The sequence below is a fragment of the Lichtheimia ornata genome (genome assembly GCF_029851405.1).
Source record: "Lichtheimia ornata isolate CBS 291.66 chromosome Unknown scaffold00015, whole genome shotgun sequence".
In the NCBI taxonomy this organism is placed as follows: domain Eukaryota; kingdom Fungi; phylum Mucoromycota; class Mucoromycetes; order Mucorales; family Lichtheimiaceae; genus Lichtheimia; species Lichtheimia ornata.
The window spans coordinates 117372-143544 of record NW_026695335.1 but is presented as its reverse complement, the minus strand read 5'-3'; the positions used below and the strand labels follow the sequence as shown (position 1 = coordinate 143544).

At 43.7% G+C, this 26173-nt stretch overlaps 8 protein-coding genes and 1 non-coding gene across 9 annotated transcripts; 4 read left to right on the top strand and 5 right to left on the bottom strand.

Annotated features, from left to right (window-relative positions):
* Positions 1-387: 387 nt before the first annotated feature.
* On the bottom strand, positions 388-460 carry O0I10_004203. The gene has a single exon. It is a non-coding gene; the product is annotated as a tRNA-Phe (tRNA).
* A 2291-nt stretch (positions 461-2751) lies between these two features.
* O0I10_004202 (uncharacterized protein) lies at positions 2752-4256 on the top strand (the record flags this gene model as incomplete). Its single annotated transcript, XM_058484264.1, has 3 exons — positions 2752-2990; positions 3050-3216; positions 3274-4256. The coding sequence occupies 3 exons, from the start codon at positions 2752-2754 to the stop codon at positions 4254-4256; spliced, it is 1389 nt and encodes a 462-aa protein (XP_058344889.1).
* A 236-nt stretch (positions 4257-4492) lies between these two features.
* Positions 4493-7628, top strand: O0I10_004201 (uncharacterized protein; the record flags this gene model as incomplete). Its single annotated transcript, XM_058484263.1, has 6 exons — positions 4493-4619; positions 4690-4788; positions 4869-4952; positions 5014-5070; positions 5133-5873; positions 5941-7628. The coding sequence occupies 6 exons, from the start codon at positions 4493-4495 to the stop codon at positions 7626-7628; spliced, it is 2796 nt and encodes a 931-aa protein (XP_058344888.1).
* Positions 7629-7878: 250 nt separating this feature from the next.
* O0I10_004200 (uncharacterized protein) lies at positions 7879-11190 on the bottom strand (the record flags this gene model as incomplete). Its single annotated transcript, XM_058484262.1, has 15 exons — positions 7879-7918; positions 7979-8144; positions 8198-8255; positions 8309-8403; positions 8466-9033; positions 9113-9125; positions 9195-9270; positions 9329-9902; positions 9959-10037; positions 10101-10250; positions 10307-10459; positions 10518-10654; positions 10719-10866; positions 10941-11123; positions 11183-11190. 15 exons carry the CDS (start codon positions 11188-11190, stop codon positions 7879-7881), a joined length of 2448 nt encoding a protein of 815 aa, XP_058344887.1.
* A 1018-nt stretch (positions 11191-12208) lies between these two features.
* Positions 12209-12928, bottom strand: O0I10_004199 (uncharacterized protein; the record flags this gene model as incomplete). The annotated part of the gene is made up of 1 exon (XM_058484261.1): positions 12209-12928. One exon carries the CDS (start codon positions 12926-12928, stop codon positions 12209-12211), a length of 720 nt encoding a protein of 239 aa, XP_058344886.1.
* An 809-nt stretch (positions 12929-13737) lies between these two features.
* On the bottom strand, positions 13738-14724 carry O0I10_004198 (uncharacterized protein; the record flags this gene model as incomplete). The annotated part of the gene is made up of 5 exons (XM_058484260.1): positions 13738-14081; positions 14135-14298; positions 14346-14414; positions 14481-14607; positions 14664-14724. 5 exons carry the CDS (start codon positions 14722-14724, stop codon positions 13738-13740), a joined length of 765 nt encoding a protein of 254 aa, XP_058344885.1.
* A 452-nt stretch (positions 14725-15176) lies between these two features.
* On the top strand, positions 15177-16175 carry O0I10_004197 (uncharacterized protein; the record flags this gene model as incomplete). The annotated part of the gene is made up of 5 exons (XM_058484259.1): positions 15177-15403; positions 15476-15614; positions 15689-15775; positions 15836-15976; positions 16038-16175. The coding sequence occupies 5 exons, from the start codon at positions 15177-15179 to the stop codon at positions 16173-16175; spliced, it is 732 nt and encodes a 243-aa protein (XP_058344884.1).
* Positions 16176-16998: 823 nt separating this feature from the next.
* O0I10_004196 (uncharacterized protein) lies at positions 16999-17319 on the top strand (the record flags this gene model as incomplete). Its single annotated transcript, XM_058484258.1, has 1 exon — positions 16999-17319. The coding sequence occupies one exon, from the start codon at positions 16999-17001 to the stop codon at positions 17317-17319; it is 321 nt and encodes a 106-aa protein (XP_058344883.1).
* An 88-nt stretch (positions 17320-17407) lies between these two features.
* O0I10_004195 (uncharacterized protein) lies at positions 17408-20914 on the bottom strand (the record flags this gene model as incomplete). The annotated part of the gene is made up of 4 exons (XM_058484257.1): positions 17408-20178; positions 20234-20279; positions 20344-20499; positions 20726-20914. The coding sequence occupies 4 exons, from the start codon at positions 20912-20914 to the stop codon at positions 17408-17410; spliced, it is 3162 nt and encodes a 1053-aa protein (XP_058344882.1).
* Positions 20915-26173: the final 5259 nt, after the last annotated feature.

The window sequence follows — 26173 nt, the reverse complement described above, 5'->3', positions numbered from 1 at the left end:
ATTTGCCTGTGTGGCACTATTCTCCTTCGTGGTTCTATTCCTGTGTGGATCCAAAAAGAAAGACTGTCGTTATCGTATGGCTGATTAGATCAGTGGCCAATGATATAACTTTTGGTGTTGCTATGATAAGTGATGATCTTTTATTGCTAAGGATGTTCACGATATATATATGTTCAATGTATGGATTCTATGAATGATGTGGAAGATGCTAGTAAAGGGCTTCTAGCAATTGCCAGCATCAAAAGGAAAAGGGTTCTAGAAGGAACGAGCAAAAGCTAGGTCACGTGGTCACATGACCTACGACAAGACGACAATCCAAAATCACCAAAAATGCAAAAAGTGATGATCCAATTCGACTTTTGATTCGAATTGAAGGCGAAAATCGTGTGTCAGCAAGGTGGATCGAACACCTGACCTTTAGATCTTCAGTCTAACGCTCTCCCAGCTGAGCTATGCCGACTTCTTGTTATCTGAATCAGAAATTACATAATGGATCCAAAAATTTCCATATAAAAAACCAAACGCTATCGACATGAAAAAAGCACGAGAATGTAGCGGAGTAGCTGTAATGTTGAATGGTAATGTTCATTATTGTTTTGGGGAGGTGGATGCTAAATGAATAGAGATTTCAGTGATTTCAGTGGATAATTTCCTTTCTACGCCAATCGCTTGCGATAATTAAGCACCGTTTCTCCGACAGAATCGGTCGGACATAGCTTCTCCGATGCGCTTCGGTGATGATTGTTCACTTTAATATTTCACCTCTATGATGTACTCGATGTAGTTGCTATGAATACCAATATGATAGCATGACTTTGCAACCATTCAGAGCATGGACTTCAAGAATGATATGGTAGATAACATTGTATATAGTTCAAGTGTATATCTATAGTATCACGATAATACATACACGTACACAACATAGAATAATTTGGATGCGACATCTCAATGATGCTTATTTCATGCTACTAACAAATCGATGCTGCTTTCGGATCTTGGGATCAAAATACAATAACAACCTAGTAAGACCAAGAGACAAGGTGAGTGAATAGCTCTGTCTAATATCGGAGAGAAGGATTGTATTGGGTTGCCATTGTTTAATGTTTATGACGCGTTTGTCAAGCTTACAGGGAAAAATGACCCGCTAGAAAGGGGAGATGCTTTCCGTAGAAATCTAACTAGAATGTACAGTCATTGGCTAAGAGGAGAATCGTGAGCACTCAGTAATACGCGGCTGATCAAGCAAGAAGCTATGGCTGTAAAAGATACACTCTTACACCCAAGGAAGCTTTATTCATGTAAGCAAATTAGAACAAGATACTTTTTACACCACAAAGCTAATGACAGTGTAGGCTTGCCATGTTGCCATTGAGGGGGATTGCTCAACCAAAAGGACACCGATCGAGGATCGCATGTGCAATGGGCTACGCTAACAGGTACCGGTAGTCGTTTACCTACTATTACCATGCCGATAGTGCTCCAGAGAAGCTCACCGTGGTCATTGTTCACATACGATTGAGGAAACAATAGGGGGTTGCTATGGTTTCTTTATGCCGGATATGATGCCATGCCTATACTCACTTTACACGTTGCATGATCCTTGTGCTACTTTAAGGGACGTGATCGAAGGCTCATGATACGTTGTTGTCTAAGACATGTGGTAATAGAATGACATAATAGACCCAAGTATGGGGGATTATCAATGCCCTTTATGAGAATAAAACCACCATTTATAGCCATTTATTCAGTCATCTTGTTTAGCCAACATGCTTTAAAATCCTATCGTTATGCGACAGCCACATCACTTGAATGGCGATGATCCTTTACTGTTCCTCCAAAACACATTCATATACAACATCTTCAAGTAAATCAATGGGTAAAGTCATGTTGTAGTGGAACCGGTTTTACATGTGATCAGGTATCGAGGCACTTTAATGGCGTAAATACCACCTCGTTCATTGGTATAGGAAAGAATCAATGCTCCTCAGCCCTGAGATGAATCAGTAGTTCAGATGATCCATTCATTCATAAGAGTGGTTTTTATGCTGAGTGAGAGGTGTGTCCTTTCAATACATGATTTACGTAATAGTATAACTTTGTGATCAAACAAGAACGCGCTTCTTTTTTGGTCGAATGAAATAAAATGATGCATGTAAACACCTTAAAGGGGTATCCTATTCTACCTACAAATGGACAACGATGATGACATTGTTGTGGTGCCTCATTTTTCTTGATAGAAGTCGTTGTAGCTGTAGCATGCAGGCTCAAGTGTTACAGTGCATGTGGGTTGTTAAGCGCGCGATCTACAGCATGCATTTTTATTTTTACTCCAGGATTCCGAAATGGTGATGCTGGATACTGGAGAGATGACAAAGATGGATATGTGTTTATTGATGAGGTACATGCATGCAGGCTTGAATCCTATCTCGATGACAACTACCCTATGTATGGGATCACCATGGCAACAGGTTGTTGCCATGTCCGACCTTTGCCAAACAAGTCCCCACCATGACAGCAGCGTGTGTATATCGAATGCAATTGGAAAAAGAGAGATGCGTGTTGCTCAAGGATAAACGCGTTGCACTTTTTAGAGTTTCACAGATTCATTGCATGGTGGCATGTGTGGCTGTACAAAGCACTAAATGGTATTTGGAGAGTAGCCTTCTTTTGGCCATTGTGTACACATTTGTTGGTCATACATACACAAAGAGTTGTTTCGCCTTTCTTCTTCACAAGTCGTCCTTTTTGCCCATGACACGAGATCGCCATTACCCATTGCAAGCTGACGTTGTTGTCCAAGAGGCGAAGGAGGAGGAGGAGAAAGACAAAATCCCTCCAGTGCCCAAAACGAAGCGTAGCAACAAACAACAACAACAACAGCACCGTAGAGCCAAAAGCACCCCCAATAATATGGCCAATTATATCAAACAGCACGAGATCCCGCCAGATCCACATACCTTTGGCACAACAACAGCTCCCCATCTCATTTGGTAAATGAGGAGAGCGAAAAGCAATCAGCATGAGAGACTCATTGGAAATGTCACTCTAGGGTCCCAGCGCATAAACATCCACAAATAGCTCCTAGCGAATTTGCAGCATGGATTGAAACCTATACAGCAGCCCACCAAGAAGGAGAAGGGCGTGCCAATTCATCATGTCTTCGTCGACAAAAGTCCAAGCTATCAACGTATTATACCTCTGATCAAGTAGAAGATGGTATGCAGATGACTATATATATATATACAAGATGGTTATTCATTGTATCCATGTTAGATAAAACGTATGTCTTTGACCGATATTCAACATCGGAAGACCTTTCGCCGATTCTTGTACCACGTGAAAGTAGATCATTGTCTCGGCGTTCTGCATTATCCAGTCGTGGTCGGAATGCTATCCGTCGTAAATCACTCACTACGATTGAGGAGCGTCGTCATAGCAACCACAAAGAGCAACAGCAGCAGGAGCAGGAACCCATTCCAGCAGGTGGCATTAAACTCTATGATCGACCTGTGAATATGAGTGAATGGGTGGATTTGGGAAATGCAATGGAAGAGGATAGCACCATGTTATCACGCGTTCATGATGTTGAGGCGCAGGTGTGGACACAGCCGACAAAACCAACAAAGCGACGCAATATGAACTTACCGCCGCCACCACCGCCACCGCCACATCAACAATTACCAGTAACAAATGAAAAGAAACAACCACAACAGCAGCAACGAAAGAGCCTTAAGCAATCCTTTACGCTCAGCAAACAAAAATCCAACAAGTGGATGGGTGGATTGTTTAAAAAGAATGAGAGCAACAACAACGACGATAGCAGCAACAACAAAAAAAGTGGTCTGGGTTCATTGATCACAAGGTCTTTATCTCTAAAGTCATCCAATAGTAGTAAAAGGAAAAAGCAGCATCATCATCGTCTATCACAACAAGAATCACGATCATCGCCACCTCCACCAACAACCACCACCACCACCATCATACCAACCATGATCAAAGAAGGTCGTGAGCGATTGCCTTTACATATTGAACGTGCTATTTATCATTTATCGCATGTCAAACTTACCAATCCTAAACGACCTTTACATCACCAAGTCATGATATCCAACTTTATGTTTTGGTACCTATCGATACAGCAACAGCAGCAGCAGCAACAACAACAACAATTCATGCTTCCTCCTTTACCACCTCAACATCATTATCAATCTGTTCTTCAACATGGATCATTGAATATGTGTTCACCACAGCCATGTTAATTTAGTAATGCGTCCTTTATGGAGAGAATAAAGAAATGGGCATTATGCATAATGAGGGAGGAGGGGTGGTGGATACTAGCTGTAGCTGTAGTTGTAGCTGCTGCGGCTTCCATTTTTTGTTGGCTGCGACACTCCCAGTCCCGCCACTGGCGAAATTGAAAAAATATAATGGGCGGAGGAGAGCCCATATTCCTTGTCTCTTTAAACCTCCTTCTTCTTTTCACGCGTCTTTTGCAATGTTTGGCAGCACTGGCTTTGGTGGTGGTGGTGGCTTCGGCCAACAGCAACAGCAACAACAACCATCCGTATTCGGTCAACAACAACAACAACAACCTGCATTCGGTGGTGCAGCAGGGGGTGGTGGTAAGTCAATGGAATTGGGGCTGCGCATGTGTAGTGCATGCTTGACTAATCAAGCTCTTTTCTTTGCTAGGTTTTGGCTCTACCCCGACATCGACAGCATTTGGAGGTACTGGCACAAGTGCATTCGGTCAATCAGCTCAAACACCTGCGTTTGGCTCGGGTACTACAGGTAAGAAGACGAATCAAATCAACGAACTCACCCATGCACCCACGCACCATGGCAATACTCACTCTTTTGCTTTTTCAAAGGTGGTTTCGGTTCAAACACTGGCTCAGCCTTTGGTTCAAGTGGAGGCACTTCAGCCTTTGGTGGTACTTCAGCTTTTGGTTCAGGTAAATAGATATAAAAGGTGGATGCGTAGAGAATCAAAATGTATTAATTCAGGCCAAATAGCTCAACAACAACCTGCATCCACTGGATTTGGTGGTAGCACCGGCGGTTTCGGATCATGTAAGTATATACAATCCTTGTATCATCATGGATCTATCATACTAAGTGCATTATTATCTTAGCTACGGGAACAACAGGATTTGGATCGACAAGTGGTACATCTACTGGTGGTGGTCTATTTGGACAAAGCCGGCCAACTACAGGATTTGGTGCAGCATCTTCAACGCCAAGTGTATTTGGTGGTGGCGCTACTACGGGTACAAGTGCATTTGGTGCTCAACCTCAACAACAACAATCAGCATTTGGTGGTATGGGAGGATCCACTTCAGCATTTGGACAAGCGGCAGGTGCTGCTGGTAGCAACCAAGGCACTGCTGTAGCCGATTTTGCACCCACTCAAGATCGTGATGTCGCTTCGGGTACCAACAACTTTTTCCAAACCATCACTGCAATGCCACAATACAAGAACTTTTCTGTTGAAGAATTACGTTTACAAGATTATTCTCAAAATCGAAAGACGGCAGGTGCTGCAGGTGCTGCTACTACTGGCTTTGGTGCTCCTGCAGCAGGTGGTGGTGGTGCATTTGGCAGTACAACGACGGGTGGATTTGGTCAACCTAGCACAACACCTTTTGGTCAACAACAACCAGCTGCAACAAGCGCCTTTGGTCAACCTCAAACATCCACTGGCTTTGGTGCGGGCAATACAGGAACGGGATTATTTGGTCAACCAGCAGCATCTTCAGGCACTTCAGCATTTGGTTCAACGACGGCATCCACTGGATTTGGTTCAACAGGCAGCACAGGCTTTGGCAGTGGTGCTGGAGGATTTGGTGCTTCGGCTGCTCCTAAACCCTTATTTGGTATGTTCATGCAAAGAGATGCTTTATACATGTATCCACTGACGACATTTTTTCTTCTTTTTCATAGGATCTTCTCAACCTGCTACTGGTGGATTTGGTGCAACTACATCGACACCTGCATTTGGACAACAACAAACTCAAACACCAGGTTTTGGACAACAACAGCCACAACAACAACAAACTGGATTTGGTGGATTCGGTCAAAAGCCTGCTGGCACTACCACCACACCTGGATTTGGTGCTCCAGCTGCTACGGGTGGATTTGGCACAGGTGGATTTGGTGCAACAGCTACTAGTAAGCCTGCCACGGGTGGATTTTCATTCAACACTCCAGGCCAAACGGGTACAACCTCTACTGGATTTGGTGGATTTGGTGCTTCTACGGGTGCTACGGGTGGATTTGGTGGTGCTCAAACATCTCAACCAGGTGGCACAAGTCTTTTTGGTGCTAATAAGCCTGCTACATCGACACCTTCACTCTTTGGTGCTACTCAACCTGCAGCTACGGGTGGATTTGGAGCAACGGGACAAACCAACACTGGTTTTGGATCCACTGGATTATTCGGTGCCAACAAGCCTGCAGGTACCACACCTAGTCTTTTCGGCAACACGCAAGCAGGAACCACAGGTTTTGGTGGATTTGGTGCAACACAGCAACAGCAACCTCAAAACAGCTTTACATTGCCTACCAGTGGTGGTTTGACATCATTTGGTACTATGCAACCAGGTCAACAAAATCAACAACCTTTGGTTGCCACTGTCGACAAGAATCCTTATGGTTCCAATCCCCTCTTTGATACGAGCAAGCAAGGGTTGGTAGGTGGTGTTGCTGGTGGTGGCATCAAGACTGGTCCTAGTGCTGTGGCCCTTGAAGATACCAAGAAGCCCACTGCGCCTCATTATCCCATGTCGCCTCGTGTGGTCTCCAAGATTAAGCTTCGTGGATTTACATTTACGCCTACTCCCAAGCAATCCACCAACAAACGCATGAGTGCACTTGAAGGCATTAGCGATGATGCTGTTCTCGGTGAAGGTGCCTTTTCCCCTCGTTTTGGCAACAAGAAGCTTATCTTTAAGAAGGGTGTCAATCCAACGGATGTGGATTCTTTGATCAGCAAAACGAATGATCACCCACGTGTCCTCTTTGATCCAAAGTCGGAACTTGCTGCGGCTGCAGCCAAGAAAACTTCCAGCCCATTGATGTCAACTAGTAAAAACAGCAGCAGCAGTCCATCCGCTGGCTTGACCACCTCTAATACTACTACAACAACAACTACTACTACTCAAGCAGCTGCCGGCCCATCGTATGTATCAGCAAGTGAAAAGGAAGGCTATTACTTGTCACCCACAGTGGAAGCATTGCAAGGCATGACCCAGGATGAATTGAAGCATGTTGAAAAGTTTACAGTGGGACGTCGTGGTTACGGTGAAGTCAAGTTTGATGTGCCTGTTGATTTATCAAAGATCGATCCACATGATATTATGGGCAAGTTGGTGGTCATTGCTGAAAAGAGGGTCATTGTTTATCCCGATGAAGTTGAAAAGGCTCCTCAAGGCACTGGATTGAATGTACCTGCCACTGTACGATTGGAGAAATGCTTCTCTACGGATAAGGATACCAAGAAACCCATCACTGATCCAGAACATCCTCGCTTCAAGCTCTTTATTGAAAGACTTCGCGCTCGCCCAGGTGTTGAATTTATTGATTACGATATAGAATCAGGAACCTGGACTTTCCATGTTGAAAGCTTTTAATTTTCATTCTCTCTCACTCTCTCACTCTTCCCTTTCCCCCCATCAAATTCCCCCATCGATTCAAATTAGCAAAATAAAACGTGCAACAAGGAAAAAAAAGGTGATATTCATTATTCGGATGATGATATCGACATAAAAGATATAAAGAACATTGTGTGTGTGTGTGTGTGTGTGTGTGTGTGTGTGTGTGCGTGTGTGTGAGTGTGGCTGATGGAATGCAATCAAATTAATAATTTTACTCTTCTATTTCTCAGCCTTTGTAAGGAGGATTGACGAGCGAGCTTGAAGTGCTATATTACGTATTATGGTGAGTGGATGATTGAATGCTTTACAAACACACACACACTTACCTTGGTTGTGGGATATTGATACCCAAGCTGAGCGATGACAGGATCGAGTCAATATCAGTCTTGGTGTCCTTGGGTCTCTTTGCAAGGCTACGCTTGGTCATGGATTGGAGTGAATCACCCTCACTTTCACCATTTTCCTTGTTTCCACCCGTCTTTTGTTGAGACACTATTATTCTTTTGTGTTAATAAAGCATTTTGGTGTTTGATCCCGTGACTCACCCAGTGCCTCTTTGAGATTTTCCACATTGATGGTATTCTTTTGTGTACGTTCTGAAGTCTATAAACAGCCTTTCGTTAGTAATTCAGATATACACATGTGCATCCACTTACTTCAAACTCTGCACCTGTCCAAGGAGTGACCAACTTGGGTTTGAGTTCTTCAAGATCACGAGACGATCGAATGCGGAAAGAGCGTTCCTGGCTCACTATGATAATGTATATATATAAGTCATCCAGCAATAGAGTAACGTCGTGGGGTGATGCATACCAAAAGCTTCAGAGCCCCATTCAGCATAAAGTTTACTCTCCAAATCCAATCCATGGGTATCATCCTCATCACGAAGTGATCCATCCTTGGAAATGATTTCCACCACGGCATGTCGATCAATAAACTTGTCCACAGGGGTTGTGTTTTCAGGATCCAAGTCATCAAAGTCCATGATATGAGCGACACTGGGGGCTACTTCGGGAATAAAGATGGGCGAATATTCCTTGTGTGCGATGCGTTCTTCCTTGAGGGGTTTAAGATAGGTCGCCAAGGCACTGATCTTGTGCATTTGTGATACCATGCCAAACCATTCAATCGTCGAAGCTGCAATGGCACGTTGCCGGGAGGTTTGTTTGATAGCACCTTGCTTCACCAGGCTCTGAAGCTTGAATACCAAAGGTACCGTGCGGATCGATCCATCAGCGCCAAAACGACGTGTCAAGGCACATAATAACGTATACATGGCACCCACATCCGCCACATTGCAAGCTGGCATTTGAACCCAATCGATAATGGTTTGGTGAACGGCATTGACAAACATGACATCACCGTGCTGTGTGAGCAAATGCTAAATCGTATATAAAACGTGGATTAGATGGATATCCTAAGATAGAAAAATATTACCCTCCCCATTTGCAATTGCTCACCTTGGGATAAGGACTACCATGAAAGAAAAAAAGTTCACATGTAAGCATATCATTGTAACAAGTATAGAAAAGGACCACTTACTCTGGTGTCAAATCGTCTTCATTGGTGGCGAGTTCGAGATAGCGAGTGAGTGTGGCAGCGAAATCAAGACGAGTATCTAATACAAAAAAAAAGACTTAATGTATCGAACATGCGAAAGCCTTTGTAAACCATACCGGGTATTCTGTCGGTCAATAGACCAATGGCAGGAAGCCAGCTGCTCAATGAAATCTCGTTGCCGGCATTGTTGTACTCATCCTCTGCGGCCGATTCCTTGCTTGTGGAAACGATCAAATCAAGACATACGAGAGCGACACGTCTGTATTGCTGAATAGGCAAATCCTCCACACGTTCCAATGCCGTGCCTGCACGCAATTTGGCAATAATGTATCCCACAATGTCGTTGAGCTGATTCTGATAATAGGTCTGGGAGGCCAAACCACCGATGCTATGGGCGAGACCTTGGTGGACGGCATAGACATACGTGGCTGTTACATCCGATGCATCAGGTGCTTCATCGCAATATTCACGTCCATGAACCGATTTGATGAGGTGCGTAAACAAAGAGTTGAGTACTTCGAGTACTGAAATGCCGACAAGAGGAATGCTGGCATTGAGGATCGTATCGAGGATCGAAATAAGCGAGGCTCGTTTCTCGGTGATCTCATAGACATCGTCGTTATTACTACTACCCTTGATGGCATCAAGTTGTTGTAACACTTCAGAGACAAGGAGGTATCGGTTTTGTGGCTAGATGCAAATCATGAATGCCCTTGTCGTAATGGCTGTATAGGGGGAATCTTTACCTGAAGAGAATCCAATACCAATTCCATCATCGATACAGCAAAGTTGGGTGGCCACCATTTCTTCTTGTTATCCATATACCTACAACCCAATGTTACATACCAACAGTGTGGGGCGTATATATATATATATATATATACTTACGTGAACAATGGACTCAAAGCTGTTCGAACGGCACCACCATTGAGTTGACTAAACAAGATGGATGCACTCTTTGCTGCCATGATATCAATGACACCCTTTTCCAATCCACTGTTGTTGATGCTGGATTTGGTAATGTCGACTGAATCGGCACTAGGATGACGCTTAGTATGATAATGACTCGGCCCATGGATGATAAAACCACTCACTTTTTGGCAAGCGTATTGGCGGGTGTATTGGATGCTGCCAGTGTTGTAATAACAGGTGGTAAAAGGATACCAAGTTGTGTCTTAAAAGTCGAGGTTTGCAAGGAGGCGGATGAAAATACGGCTTGAATGGCTCGATGGCCGATATGTTTCATGCTGTATATCCAATGAGTGTCTTATGAGAGGAAGAAAACCAAGGAATGATCCAACCTACCTGAGATTGGTGTTGGGATCCGTATTGTTGTTCTCGCATAGATCAGCAAACTTTTTAATGAGAGACTCGAAATCAGTAGTAAATTCGGCATCCACGCCCAATGTTGATCCATCATGGTATTTGCTGAACATGATAAACTAGAAAAAAAGTCCTTTGTTAATCATAAAGGGTGTGTATTAAATAGATGGATTGCTCACTTACGGTATCACATGTCAAATCAATCAACTCCAAATCTTGTGTGCCGAGCATCATACATAGGATCTTGACAACATATTTCGAAAACAGGTTCAAATCTCGGTGACACGATTGAATCAAAGCTTTGATGATTTCCAAGGATACTTGGTTGTTTCTATGCCAACGCCATCCATCATGATTAATAACACGTGGAAAGAGAGAGAGAGAGAGAGCTGGCACTCCACTTACTGCTTTCGATTCTTCCAAACATCACGTTCAACCTTCTTTTCGAGAAAGGTGCCGACTTTGGTAAGCTTGACAGGTCGAGAGCTGGCATAAAACGTGAGATAGCTAAGCTCGGAAGAACGAGGTCCCTTCTCGCCCTCCTTCTCAGGATAACAGTTGTTGATGAGTGTCGCGTGTTTGACGTAGCTAGCGAGGTACAACATGAATACAATGACCACTGAAATGATAAAGCGTCATGAGCTTACAGATGCATGGAATGGAGTTCAATGGAGGTGTCCGTGCGTGATGAGTTGAAAGTACGAGCGTTAAAGTTGAATAAGAAAAAGAGAAAGAATGTGTTGCAAACTGGGGGGGGGGTTGAGTTCAAGAAAGGAAAGACAAGGATCAAACAAAAAGTGTGTGAGAGTGGGTGAGTGAGAAAAAGAAAGAGGAAAAGAGAGAGAGAAGAGAGAGAATATAAAAAGAGCGAAAGAGGACTTGGAGTTATGTGGATAGATTACACACGCACGCAACGCACGCACGCACGCACACACCAAAGCGGCTTTACTGTGAAGGGACTGAGTATTAGGTTGGTGCGTGCTGTTCAATTGAATTAGGATGTGCTACAGTGCCAATCTTTATTTCAGTCGGTCCTCCTTTGAGTCACTTTATATCTTCCTTTACAGGAAACTTGCGTGCCACGCTAGTACAAGAAGCACTTTTTCAATCACTCTTGCCATCTTTTACTCTACTCATTTCTGCTTTACGCGTTTTCCACCACCACGCAGCGGTAAAAGGATCGGTTTATGCAAAAGTAAAAAAAGGGGGGGGGTTTTCTTTTGAGTGCTCGGTAGATACAATGGGAGTGTGCTGGATTGGAGAAGCTAATTTTTAGAACAAGCTTTTTGATAGAAAAGCACGTGCTTTTCGATTGGCTTGAACTTTTTCACGGAGGACACAATAGTCTTTTTTACACAAGAGAGGAGAAAAGAGAGAGAGAGAGAGAGAGAGAGAGAGAGAGAGAGAGAGAGAGAGAGAGAGAGAGAGAGAGAGAGAGAGAGAGAGAGCAAGGACGACAACAGGGTAAATGAAGGGTCGTTTTTGTGTATCGAGTCAATGTAAGGGGTAAGGGAGGAGAAGCGAGAAGGGGCGGGGCGGGGGAGATGGGATGTGGAACTCCACTACCACCTATCACCTACTATGCTGTTGTATCATCATATGATAATTGAATGGGATAATGGATACAACCACAGCCCATCTTTTTGTGGGGACACGTGTGAAAATCATCAGTATCATTTTTGGTTGTTGAATATGGCTGGTGCGGTTTTCCGTCGAAAAGGTTTGAGCAACATGTTGGCTGTACCAGGAAAGCTATTCCTTCGTCGTGGAGGAGGTGGAGGTGATAGTGGATGAGTATTGGTGGTGGTGGTGGTGGTGGTAGCATGATGCAAGTCGGATGCCAAGCCGTTGTTGTTTCTATTATTATGATCATGATTGCGTTGTTGGCTGGGTCGGCGACGTACAGAGCGCTTGACTGCTTCATTCAAGGATTGCCGCCGTTGCTTGATTGTTTGTATATGATTTTTGATGATGCGCTTCAAAGACTTTTTATGTTGTTTGTTGTTGCTTTCATTATCGTCGTTGTTCATATAGCCTGCTATGTTTGTTTTGGCGTTGTCACCATCATCATCAAAGGATTCATTGCTTATCATCAGCGTCTCAGGGGTTGTTACTTTGCTGCTGGCAGCTGCTGATAAATGTGTAGAGATCGTGGTGGTAGCAGGAGCAGTGCTGGGTGGCATTTCCATCATGGTAATGTGGTGGTAAGGTGGTGCCGTTGTCTTTGTGTCCCAAAGACAAAGCATGGCCGATACGATCCAAAACAAAGGCCCATATAGCTGGATCCAGCAATGGTATAATTGTGCCTTTACAGTATCCCATTGCTTGGATGGGAGGAGAGCACTGCTCGAAACAGCGACAATGATTGTGGCGGTATGACTACTAGAAGGCATTAAGACATATGGGGTATAGGTAGATATCCTTGGTAAGAAGAAGAAGAAAGAAGAAGAGTGTAAATCACAAATTGAAGGATTATAAAAAAGGATATGCAAACAAAAAAAGGGATGATTAGAACGGCTTCCAGGGCCAAGATAGTAGCCTAAAAGATCACGGGGAGGCAGGCATTACATGCATTAATGGCCTTTTGTGATTTGTTTGGTGTGTGCATGCTGTTATTCTTGTACATCCTTGACATGTATTAATCTTGTAAAGTCGCCAATGATGTTGGCGTCAATACGCCCATAAAGATGTAAGACGAAACATACAACGTGTGGGTGACACTATCATTCCTCCTTTATTGTTTATTTGAAAAATGTGAAAAGAACCCTCCTTTCCCTTTCTCTCTCTCTCTCCCCAATGTCATGTGCTGTTGTATCACCCACCACTCTTTTGGAAGCATGTAAATTTCGGCAAGGCTTTTGGGTATGTTTACAATCATCATGCAGTACTTTGATGAGGTACGAATACAAAAGGTTGTTGTGAGCATGTGAGTGATGGGATTAAAAGAAAAAAGGGACCCGCTCATCATTGCATCAAAAGAACGATGATCCCATGCTTATCGATTCAACTCATCAACAACAACCCCTGAGTGGTAGTGATCCAAGAATGAACGCCGCATACCACTTGTTATGATTCATTGTCGTTCATCTAAATAGTAATGCTATGCCACGTGGGTTGCTGCAAATAGCCACGAGATCCCAGAAAAAAAAACAAGACCCTTATTTGCTAGTAGTGGTAGTAGAATCGTCATCCTTTCTTTTTATTATTGCTGTGGTTGGTATCGAGATGATGGGCCATCTTGTCGACTTGCTGGGTAGAGCAAAAAGGTATCAAAGCTATTCTCATGATGGTGGGTGGTGTGTTGTTCTTGGCGCCAACTGCGAATGCGATCGAGATAATTTTCATGCAGGTTGGCTCTGTACTCATCCAATTCAAGAGCCAAATCACGGCTTTGACGTTGGATTTCTCGACCTCGTGCGGACATTTTTTGAGCATGACCAAGTGCAGAATCCAATAGGTCACCCAAGGTTGTCATCAGCAGCCCCATCATCACCCTGAAGATATGGGTATACCAAAACGAGATCAATGGTAACGCTTGAAGTAGTCCTACAATCATGGCTTAGTAAAATCCATGGTGATCGAGCTTGCATATTGTATACCTTCCAAAGTCCAACTATCCTCTTGATGGTAAATCTTTAACAATCCACTCTCTGGTTCTGTTTTGCGAAAATGCAGCGTTGTCACCACAGGGATCCGGAGTCTCAGAAAGGATGGAAGGATACAGGGAGACACGTTGAGTGTAAGGTGCACCACAGCTGTTCGCCTGCTCTTGATTATGACAAAGCTACTATATCAGTCATTCCACTTTACCTCGTATCAAATACAATGTTTTCGATGGTGGGTGCTTGCCGATTCAACGCTTGACATAGGGTATAAACGCTGTACAAGGGAGAGTGAGTGGCGTGTCGTGTTGCATACATAGGATGATGATGATGATCAACTTACAAATGGACGTTATTGACACCTTCAGTAGATAGGATGGGCGTTGTAAGAATGACGTCTTCAAAAAAGTAGTATTGCAACACTCGTTCCCAACGCAAAGAGCTGTATGAGAAAAGGTCCTCTACTATACCTACTAACTCGTGTCAATGGCGACTGAATGCAAATGCACCTTACAACACTACTTGCTTCTGATCAGATCATTGGAGGACATGTCAAAGTGGGTCCTCTCCGTTTCCACTTCGGTCATTGCGTTATTGGATAAGTAGTTGGGATAAGGTTGAAAAAGATCATGCGCGTTGTACGTATATAAAGGGTAACTCCGTGGATGTTTTATGCCATCCGCTGATGATCTTGAATGGTGTGGGAAATCAACGATTTAATTGACTTTTTGCATGGGACACTTTCGTATCTAGGCACACGTGATGCATGAAGACAACATCGAGAAACCCTTTTATTTTTGTATTGGGAGGGAATTGATGCTATTATGAGCACAACTAAGATAGTCTTTACGATCCACTGTTCGATAACATGATCCGATGACTGTAGGAAGGGACGCTTTTACAACAGCAATGAGAGAGGAGGGAAAGGTATTCGGAGTAAGTAGCGTTGTCTAAGTAACATGTCGATCCTTTATGGAATAATGTCCTCTTTCGGACGCCGTTTCTTTCTCCTTACTACGACTACTACTACTACTCCATCATGTCTGTGAGCTCGTCATTATACCAACAGTCAACAATAGCTTCACCCACATCGCAGCATCATCAGCCAAGCCTGTCAGAATATCTCACTGAACTTGTATCCAAACGAGTCGCTACCATCAAGTACCTACGACGAGCCCATGAAGGCAGCACTCATTGGTTCAACACGATTCTCCTTACAAAGAGCGATCTCAGTGCCTTTTATCCCAACGTCAAAATGCAAAGGAGGTAAGCTCTCATTAGGAGCAACGCGTTCTCTGTTGGCTGATAGATAAGGGGAACGACGACGACGACGACTAGGACCTGTAACTTTTATGTATTGGGTGTTTCACTGGGCACTATACTCGATATCACCAACACAGGGGATTATGTCAAGGCATTATCACAGCTCGTGGCAGAGTTCGAGACCCATACCAATGACCATAGCAAGCAGAAAATGGTACGTTTGTCCCATGATCATCATCATTGAATTGGATTGGATTGGATTGGGAGTTCTTATCGTGGAAGATATAGAAAAACATCTTTAGAAAAGCAAGAGGAAAAGAAGAAACCATGGTGACGGAAGGAGGTGATTTCACACATCTGATTGTACCTCATGTGGTAAGAGAAGAGGACGAGGAAGGAAGCATCCATCATGAGATCTCAATCCTTGTTTGATAGCCATTTGAATTGGACTACTTTGAGACGTTTTATACATTGACCGATATCCTGGTGGATGCTTATCAAAAACTATTGGAAGGATCGGATGGATGTACACAAGCATACTTTGAGCTGGTTCTCAAGTGCGATAGTAAGCTCAAGGTAAGAGCGTATATATATATATATGGATGGCATATGGCTAAATTGGGGATTGTGTCATTAGAAAATCTTTGCTCTTGTTACCAAGGAGTTGGATGGTCTTGCACGTAATGCTATCAAGGATGAGCTCAAATTGATTGATCCACTCTCACAATCGAATCGGATACCACCCATTGATTTCGAAGGAGCCGATGTTGTCTAATCACGCATGCCAATTCCACCTTATATCCCTCTACTCGTTTGATTTCCTTTATTTGTAGTAATGCTATCCAGTAATGAATGTTGTTTTACATGTTGATTCGCCTAATTATACAATGCTATGGATGGGAGATGGGAGGATTTGAATGTCTGCATGAGATCTGATCTCATGGCTTTGGATTTTCGTTTCAAAAATGTATAGGCTACGTGTCTGCAGCATCGATTGACTGCATCTTAACCATAAGGGCGACTTGGCGACGTGATTCTGTTTCAGGGTCTCTCTTATTCGAAGGAGGGGGAAGCACATCATTACTATTGTGAGGATCGTATGTGATTGGTGAACTATCGTGAGAAACATGAGAAAGAATGGAAACGTCTCGAGAAGCATGTTGTGTGTTTTATCTCTATGGCGTATGCCGCATTTGTTTGTTGTCAAGAACATTCTTCCTTTGATCTCACCCCTTTGATCTCACCCATCTTTAATTCCACAAAATTCATCCATGTGGTGTGGGCAAATATGTAAGTGATGGGTAACAATGAGCATTGGGGCATTGGGGTATAAATGAATTGGGTTGGGTGGGGGGAGGGGGGCGTGGTTGTGTGTGTGTGGTTGGAAAGATTGATAAGAGCGGTTTTGTTTGTATGTTTGTGGTGATGGTGGCGGCCTGGATCCTGCAACAATATAGAAAGTTTGAGAATATTGATCTACTACGTTGCCATTCCCAGATCTTGAACACAAGACCGCTTTTTGATCGCATAAAAAGAAGATGCTACCTTTGAAAAAATAAAATATACATCTCTCTTTTTCTTTTAATCCACAAGCAAAAATGCATTCTTCTCTTTTGGTTCGTCGTACTATCTCTGCTCGCTCTGCCATAAAGGCATCAAGGTCATACTCAGCGGCTGCTTCTACCCCTACAACTGCAGCCCCAGCTGTTCCTTTGCAACATCAAGAATTCAGTTCCAAAGATCAAGAAATGACCCATAATACCATCCATGCATTATACAACACCGAAAACCAATCCATGCTCGACCATCCTGTTTTCTCTTCAAGTAGCCAGCAAGTGCATAGCGTGGCCTCTGAATTTACCCATTCATCTGGTGCTGATTGTTTTAGTCCTACGTTTAACACTGTGTTTGATGAATAATAAAATGGGTGATTTATGCCATTTCTGTTGAAAAAATGCAAAATACAAATGGTGCGGGGGTGTTTCTACATACAATACTAGAGCTGTATTAAATAAATGGGATATTGTCCATGTCGATTTCATCGGCAATGGCATCAAGGGTAGCATCGAATGCCTCATCGTCTGCCTCTTCATAATGGATTGTGGTGGAGGTGGGGGAAGTGGGGGTGTTGTTGTTGGTATGATTGTTTGTAGCATCGTCGTCGTCACCTTGAGGGTCAGCTGATGTGGGTAAAGAAGTGGCGGATTTGGAAAAGGTCCGAGAAAATACGCCACCCAGGACTTTGTTAACGATGCTGGAGGATGCGGATGAGGAGGAGTTGTTGTCAATAGGGGTGGCAGGATAATCCGAAGAAGCAATGCTATTGATAGGTGAAGAAGGTTCGTCGATACTGGTCTTGTCATCAGCATCTTGACTTTGTTGTCGAGAAAGTAAATTGGGTGTGCTGGATGAAGCAGCCACTCGAAGGGATGATTGAGAAGGAGGTGACGAGGCGTATGTTGAGGTGGTGGAGGAAGAAGAAGGTGCAATAGCGGGTGCTGCTGATCGAGAAGTGAAGCTACGAAGAATACCTCTTTGTCTACGAGGTGGCGGTGATGGTGCTGCAACAACGGAACGGGCGGGTAATGCAGATGGATCAGCAATAATTGGTTTTGGCTTGGGTGATGTAGGTGCAGTAGGCTCTTCCAATTCGGGAAGATCAATATCCGGTAAAGGTGCCTTCCAGAAATTATAATCGCTGAACTCTTCACTGACAACCTTGTTGATGGGCGGGAAGATTTGATCCACCAAGTCATTCAAATGCAAATACGATGACTTGAAGCCTTGTAACAATTCAAGCTTGAGCTCACCATTCGCATCAATCGTAAAAATACGCGAGGAGGGTACACTGACGCTGCGATAAGAAATGGCATCCGTGATACGATTACCAAAGCCTGCATAGAATGGATTACGACCACCAAAGAGACGCATCACATCTCGTAAACATGCCATCTTGAACACTTCAGGCTTTCGCATGATCACTTCACGATGGAATGATGTAAAGAGTCGATCCGGAGACATGATCACTGGTCCTTCAGGCAATTGGTAATTGCTTTGCGCCACCTTTTTAAGGTAATCACGGGTAGAATCTGCTTGGCCAATAGCTCGACTTGTCAAGTACATGAAATGGTACCCGTTTTTCTCCACATCGGTGTATAACTTGGCCACTCCCATATGGGTCCAATCCTTGCCAATCATTGTAAAGACGTGTCCAAGTGCATCGGATTTGGTGATCGTGCCATCGATATCTGAAATCACCACACTCACATCATAATCCCAATAAAAGATCTTGGCGGTGCATGTTGCTGTGCCTTGATAAGCCGATGTGACAGAAAAGGTGATCGTATTTGCACCCTTTTTGAGATTGAGGCTTTTGAGTTGATCGGATGTAAGTCGTAGTGTCTTGGCATAGTTTTTCCTGGGACCCAAGAGTGGTTCTTCATCGGGATGTGAGTGATCGGCATTCCAACCCACCGAGGTGGTCTTGGTTGTTGTGGTATAAGTCGTCGTCTCATTGTTGTTGTTGTTGTTGCCATTAGTCGCCTCCACTGGTTTCTTCTTCTCCTCATCCTCTCCTGATGTCTCGGCTGCTTCTGCCGGCAATGGAGTGGAGCCTGCAACAGATGATCGACTCAACCATTGACGCCAACCACGACCAAATGAATAAGTGTCTCGGCTATCCGATACTTGTGCTGCTGTATCCTCTTGCTCGGTCCCATCTTGATCATCCAAAGGTTTTTGAAAGAGCAATAAATTGGTGAACAATGGACCCGTATGACTTGGAGCATAATAATGACCATGATGTCGAAACACGAGACGTTGATCGTTCAAGATGTTTGGATTATGTACAAAGTTGTCGTAGGTGAGTTGTTCCTTGTTGAAGACCTCTGCATTCTTTTCTTCATCCGATCCCAATGCACTCAAACCGCACAAACTCATTTCAATGCGGTAAATCTCTCCAGGTGTCATTTTGATATCACTCGTCGACTTGTTGGTTGATTGTTGTTCTTGTTCTTCAATGACAGGTGGATCATTCTCATCGTTGGATGTCGTTTCTTTGATAGAATCAGCTGATGCATCTTCTGTCGCTGATGATAATTGTTGCGTTGGCGCTGATGACATTTCACGAGTGATCTCTCTCGTGGTTGTTGGATCCATGTGCTCAAGTTGTTCCTTTTCAGCTTCTTCCTCCCCGGTCTTGTAACCAGCAATATCGAGAAAAATGGATTCTGCATCTCCATGACGTGGTGAAGTAGGCTCAGCAGGTCCATTGTTACCATCATGCGTTGAATCACGGGTATGCACTGAAGTGTGTGTAACATCCATCCATGTATTATGAATGTCACCATCTGCAGGTCGCACAATGAATCTTTCTTTAGCAATGGTGGTGCTGGTGATAGCTTCTGGAATACATCGTTCAAGCAATGAAGCACCATCATCCATAGGATATATGTCGTTCTTTGGCATCATCATTTTCTCCTCATCCAAGCACACATGTTGCATCTTTTCTGATAAATCCTCTTGTTGTTCATGTTCATGGTGGTGGTGGTGGTGGTGATGTTGCTCATTCGAATGTTCAACATGATCATGTGGAAATGTATCCAACTTGGTGACGACCTTATCCACTTGTTCTTCAATGATCATCTTTGGTGATTGTAATTCGGCAGGAATACGCAATTTGGTGGTATCAACTTTGGGTTGTTCATCGTCATCGAATCCATCATTTTCGGATGCTGGTTTTGGGCTATTGTTGGCTTCATCCATTGACTGTGATTGAGCTGTATTACAATTGGTCAATGGTTCAGATATAGGTAAATTAAATAATGATTGTACCTTTCTCATGATCCTTTGACTCGCCAATATCAAGATAAGGTGGTTCCTAGAAAAGATTATCGAATGTTAATCATGTTGCTTTTTTCATTTTTGTTCAAGGTGTTTCTTACCTCATCGCTCCTGTTTTCTTCAATAGCACTCATGATGGGAGACGTTTGGAATTCTTCAGGGACTTCATGTTCGGTTTCAAAGACAAAGAATGCTTCACCCGCTTCACCCACTTTCATCACATAAGGCATGACTTCATCATTAATCTTGATTTCCACCTAAAAATGAACGAACGAATTAGATTACAGTCAAACCAACCACCCCAAAAGCTCGGGTTCTCATCCCACCTCCGCCCAACCAACCAACCCCTTGTCCCCAAGTTCATGCAGCAGTATTTGAGTGCCTGTTGTACCTTTCTCACACCCCAAACCTTCCTTTTTTCATTGGCCAATCCCCACAATTCCTTTTTGTGTGTGTGTGTGTGTGTGAAAGAGAATACTGTACCTTTTTTTCTTGTGGCATAAGCACTGACAGTTTGCCAAATCGGACGTGGAACGGTGAACATGCGAGTTCTCCATCTTGTTGCTTGACGACAATGATATCGATGGCTCCCGAGAGAGTGGCAGGATTCAACTCGTTATAAAAGTTGTGCACTGACGTGAATAGATTGCTGAGACGGCCGACGTATTCCATGGGTTGATCGCAAGGCGGTGTTGAATGACAAAGGGAGTTGCGAAGTGGGTTCGACCAAAGCGTAAAGGGAGGAGGAGAATGTCAATGACAAAACGATGGAAAGGAGAGAGAAGGAGGAGGTGGTGAGATCGGTCAAGTGATGGCGGCAGTAACAAAGGAGAGAGAGAAAGAAAGAAAACGACCCTTCATTACCCAAATAGTCATGGAGAGCTGGTTTCCCGGTCTGAGTTTTCAAGCTGTCCTGGTATTGCTATGACACGTGAAGAAAAATAGATACTCACCTCTCATCCATGTCTATGGATATAGCTTATAAAGTTATAGGGTATAATAAAGGTAAAGCCTATTATGGGCATTGACATTGAGTATACAACCTGCCATGCTCCATTATCAATGAAAGTGCATCCACGTTATTGCAAGATTTCCATGTCCCATGGACGCCCATTGCGTGCCATTTCTTGTGACACCAACAGCTGTGCTCCATTGCTGATTACACACACAAGACGTCTGTGCAAGACTCCGGCACGAGGCTTTGTTATTAAAATAGTTTTTTATATTCCTTATACCTCGCTTCAGCTGATGCTTATTCATCCTTTCATTTGATTCATCATCCAAAGACTTGTAATGTCGTATATGAATAAACCACAGGTCGTGATTGTTATGAACAAAGCAAATGATCCAATAGCAAATGTATTATATGATCTGTCAATTGCCGACATAGCAAAGTCACATGGTGATCAGGATCAAGGTTGTTGTTGATGTATGTAGAATCCTCTGTTTTGGATCATATGAAACAACGAAACTATTGGGACTAATAGCACATGTTCATACGTATCGTGATGCGTGTATCATTTATTGATCACCACGTTTTTTATATCAATGCCGTCAGTGGATCAATAAAATCCAGGTCACGATGCTGATATTAGCATTCAATAACTATTACCATCAAGATGTCGTCATGCTTAGAGCATAGCGTACAATCTATTGATGAGATGCCATTCCTTACATAATGGTATTTCACACGCAACGTGCGCACGGACCATGCCCCTCGCTGCAGGCTAGGCAATCTTTGCCTGCTTCAAGGCCCCATATAGAGTAAAAGATTCATAAAGGACCACTCAATGCGTTATGGTAGCATGAGCCATAAAAATACTCTCATTGTCTTACATAGCACCAATGCATCTCCACATGTTACCAAAAACATCACCGCTGCATTTGTAAACCATTGCCAAGGTGATGCTCATCCGCGAGCAATATCAATACCAGATCATAAGCCCGACAAACAACTCTGATTGATCCCATTGTCATTTATATAGTACGCATAATAAGCTAGCTACTAAATGGAAGTGGAAAACAAATAATGCTTGCTTCTACTACTTTGCCATTGTCACCCTCATCGTAGCCGCCATGAGAATGATCCAAGATACAAACGGGCAGAGTGGTTAATGAATGGGACCTTGCACGTTCCTTTCGTATGCCAACACCTTGCGAAGGGAGAAGTAAACCATGCTTATTGGTGTTGTTGTTATCATCACTAATGAAGAACATAGTTTTGTAGTAGCCAAGCTTAGCAATGTTCTCGTCCATCCTCTTCAAAGAAGAAACAAACCTCATCTACCCAATCATCCATCTCACGAAAAGAAATCTCCATAGCTGAGGAACCAGTCTACAACGAGGAAAGCACCTATGTTGAATGGGCCACCAGCAAGATCACATGAAGGCTAGGGGTCGAAGTCATAGAGATAGTTGCAATGCCTGACCAAGAACCTATTCAATAATAGCATCATCCATTGTTACATTAAAAGCCTGTATCATTGTATTTGTTGACTGCACTTGCCTTTTATACATACACACAGACCTTTGTTGCTGGTTACCGTGGAAACCGAAGACCACGTTGTTGCTTAGCCGAGTCGAGTCAACCCCCAAATGAGCCAACACCCTTGCGATCGAATCTCTTCGTCTATACAAGCTGACATGTCAATGGAGCAAGTTCCACTTCAACATTGGCCCTGAATGTACCTGTTGGCATCAAGCGTGGAGCGGCATAGCAGCGAAAGGAAGCGGAGCGGTGATTCACCTTGGCTACAACCACCCTCACTACAGCACACCCAGCTCATCCTGCCCGACACCAGATCACACGTGCATGGGTTCACAAGCAAAGGCTTCTCAAATTTAGATTACTTTTTATTACTTAATACAGTGATCTTCTCATTTCATCCTTCCATAAGTCATCATCTTTGTATCTTAACTACAGTAGAGAGAAGAATGCTGATTAAAGATTTGGATGATTTGACATTGGTCAAAGGAAGATGATGATCAGCATGATTGTTTATGTAGCTATTAGCATGATAGTGAGTATGGCATAAAGTGTGTCAATAAAATGAGTGAGCAAACTGCTGCAAATAGATTATTACTATTACCACGCTCTGTGTGGGATGATGGATGATGATGATGGATGAAAAGCAATGTACCTTTCGAGATCCATGCAAAGATACTTCCGCGTCCACTGACATTTTTGGCTTATTGACCATATCATGGTTAGTTTGAGCTAGATCCCATACGGCTATCGTAGGCGGATCTTACTCCTATAAGCATACAGGGGAAATCTATCATGCACTTTCTACCCAATAGGATCGATCCTTCAACTCCTGCCCTTGACTTGGTGACACATACAAGTCCCTCTGCATCTTTTGCTCTATCATGTTCTAGTTATTGAAATGAACAAAGACCACCTTTCATATAGCATCACGCCTACAGCATATGTAAAACATAAAGGTGCCTGTATCTCTAAACTTTACAATGAAACGAGGGGTCTTTAATAGAACCATGTTGCTCGGCGGGGTGAAAGCGATCTTGTGTCAAACTATGAAGTCCATCGTGGCCAATTCCAGATTTCGCAACGTCGCCACCAGCCAAACTGGATCTGGGGGGTCGACCTCTTCGACGACGTCGACCAAAAAAAATATTTTTTGGGCTATTTGCGACATTGAACGCGAAACTTTCACACAAGGTGCTGTTGGCCAAGCTGAGCACATTGCTCTATTCAAAACCCCACGTTTCATTGTAAAGTTTGGAGATACAGGCACCTTTATGTTTGTAAGCGTGATGCTATATGAGAAGTGATCTTTGTTCATTGTCAAGTAGGTGGACCCTGGCAGAGCAAAAGATGCAGAGGGTCGTGTTGTGTAACACAGCTACGTTTGCATGAATGAAAGGGTCAATGTATAATTACTTTATGGATCATCTAGGAACAGGCATGTATTGCCAGCTAACGGCCACTTTTATCCAATCATCATTGTAGCGAGATCCACTGCATGGGAACGATGCCCCTGCTCTAGACATTCATTTCCATGATTAAAGTAGGTTGATCCGAGCTGATTTGGTTGAGTTACGCTCACACAAGATTACATCGGTTGAGCTACATCGAGCGTGCTTTATGTCCAGAGTGATGTAATCTCTCTTTGACCGCAGCTCAGTCAAATCAGCTCGGATCAACCTACTTTAATCATGGAAATGAATGTCTAGAGCAGGAGCATCGTCCACCTACAATAGAATGCACAAAAGTTGTGAATGCACAAAAGTGGCTATTAGCTGCCAATGTATGACCTGAAAATGAGGGTTGCGTACCTTTCATGCATTGTCCCTGAAGTCCTGACTTTTTAGCTGAGTTACCCAAAGAGGTCCTTCTGCATCTTTGGCTCTGCCAGGGTCCACCTACTTGACAATGAACAAAGATCACTTCTCATATAGCATCACGCTTACAAACATAAAGGTGCCTGTATCTCCAAACTTTACAATGAAACGTGGGGTTTTTATCAGAGCAATGTGCTCGGCTTGGCCAACAGCACCTTGTGTGAAAGTTTCGCGTTCAATGTCGCAAATAGCCCAAAAAATATTTTTTGGTCGTCGTCGAAGAGGTCGACCCCCGGATCCAGTTTGGCTGGTAGCGACATTGCGAAATCTGGGATTGGCCGCGATGAACTTCGTACTTTGACACAAGATTCCTTTGACCCCGACGAGCAACACTGTTCGATTAAAGACCCCACGTTTGATTGTAAAGCTTAGAGATACAGGCACCTTTATGTCTGGTCTATGCTGTAAGCGTGATGCATATGAAAAGTGGTCTTTGTTCATCGTTGAGAAGCTAGCCCCAGTAGAGCCACTAATGCAGAAGAACTTCTTTGTGTAACAGGGACAAGAAGTCAGCATCAGGGGTCAATGCATGATACTTGTAAACTGCCAACTAACAGCCCATTCTTCCATTTTGCCACCACTACCCACCTCACTGCATGTGAACGATTGTCCTGCTCCAGCCCAGCATGCCCATCCTTCAACTTTCTTGATCTGAGTGGATTAGGCTGAACAACGCTCAAACGAAGAAATATGATTCAACAATTCATTTTATTCTTCCACTTCTTCCGCTCCCAACTTCTTGCCGCTTCTTCCCATTTTCAACTGTTGCTCCATTCAACCACAACTACCACTGCGAACGATTGTCCTGCTTCAACCCATCATGTCAATCCTACAATTGCCTTGATCCGAAAGCCATTGACTGAATGGCAAAGTCCATGGCGTGAACACAACCTTCTTGTCACTCTTCTACAACACACGCTCTTGCGCACTTCTCTTCCACAACCAATCGTAACAGCATTCATTCCAGCAGTTCCTGTTATCATTGTCTCTACCCCATTGTCTCGAACAGTGTTCTTTACTTGCAGCGACCTACCTTGCAGCCTTTTTTACGTGAACATCAAGTAGCCATGGTATAGAAGCGACTTTATTTGCATGTAGCGACTTGCTTTACGACACACGATTTACTATGGATGATGCCATATCAGCTATCAAGGATTACGAGTAAACTTCACCAGGTATGAGCTGCGATGGAAAATGGCCAAGGAAGATTGACTCACAACTGGATGGAAAAGGAAGCATGTCAGCAGCGATTACTGCAATGGCTAGGATGGATGGATGGACGCAATCAAGCACGGTTTTGAGGATCCTTGGAATGTTACTTTGGTTATTTGGCACGTCGTCAGCAAGAAGGAAGGATCCTATCATATGAACACGGCTGAGGATGGTGGTGATGGATTGGGATGGTACGAAGCGGAGAGAGTTTTTCTCCTTGATGAAGGATGGTTGATCGACTATGGATGATACTAGAATACTCGAGTCCAATCACTGCTGCAGCTGCTGAGGAATCCCGCGCGCGGGATGACGGCGAGAACCAAGAATACAGCAATACGTAACTGAACGAAGTACACC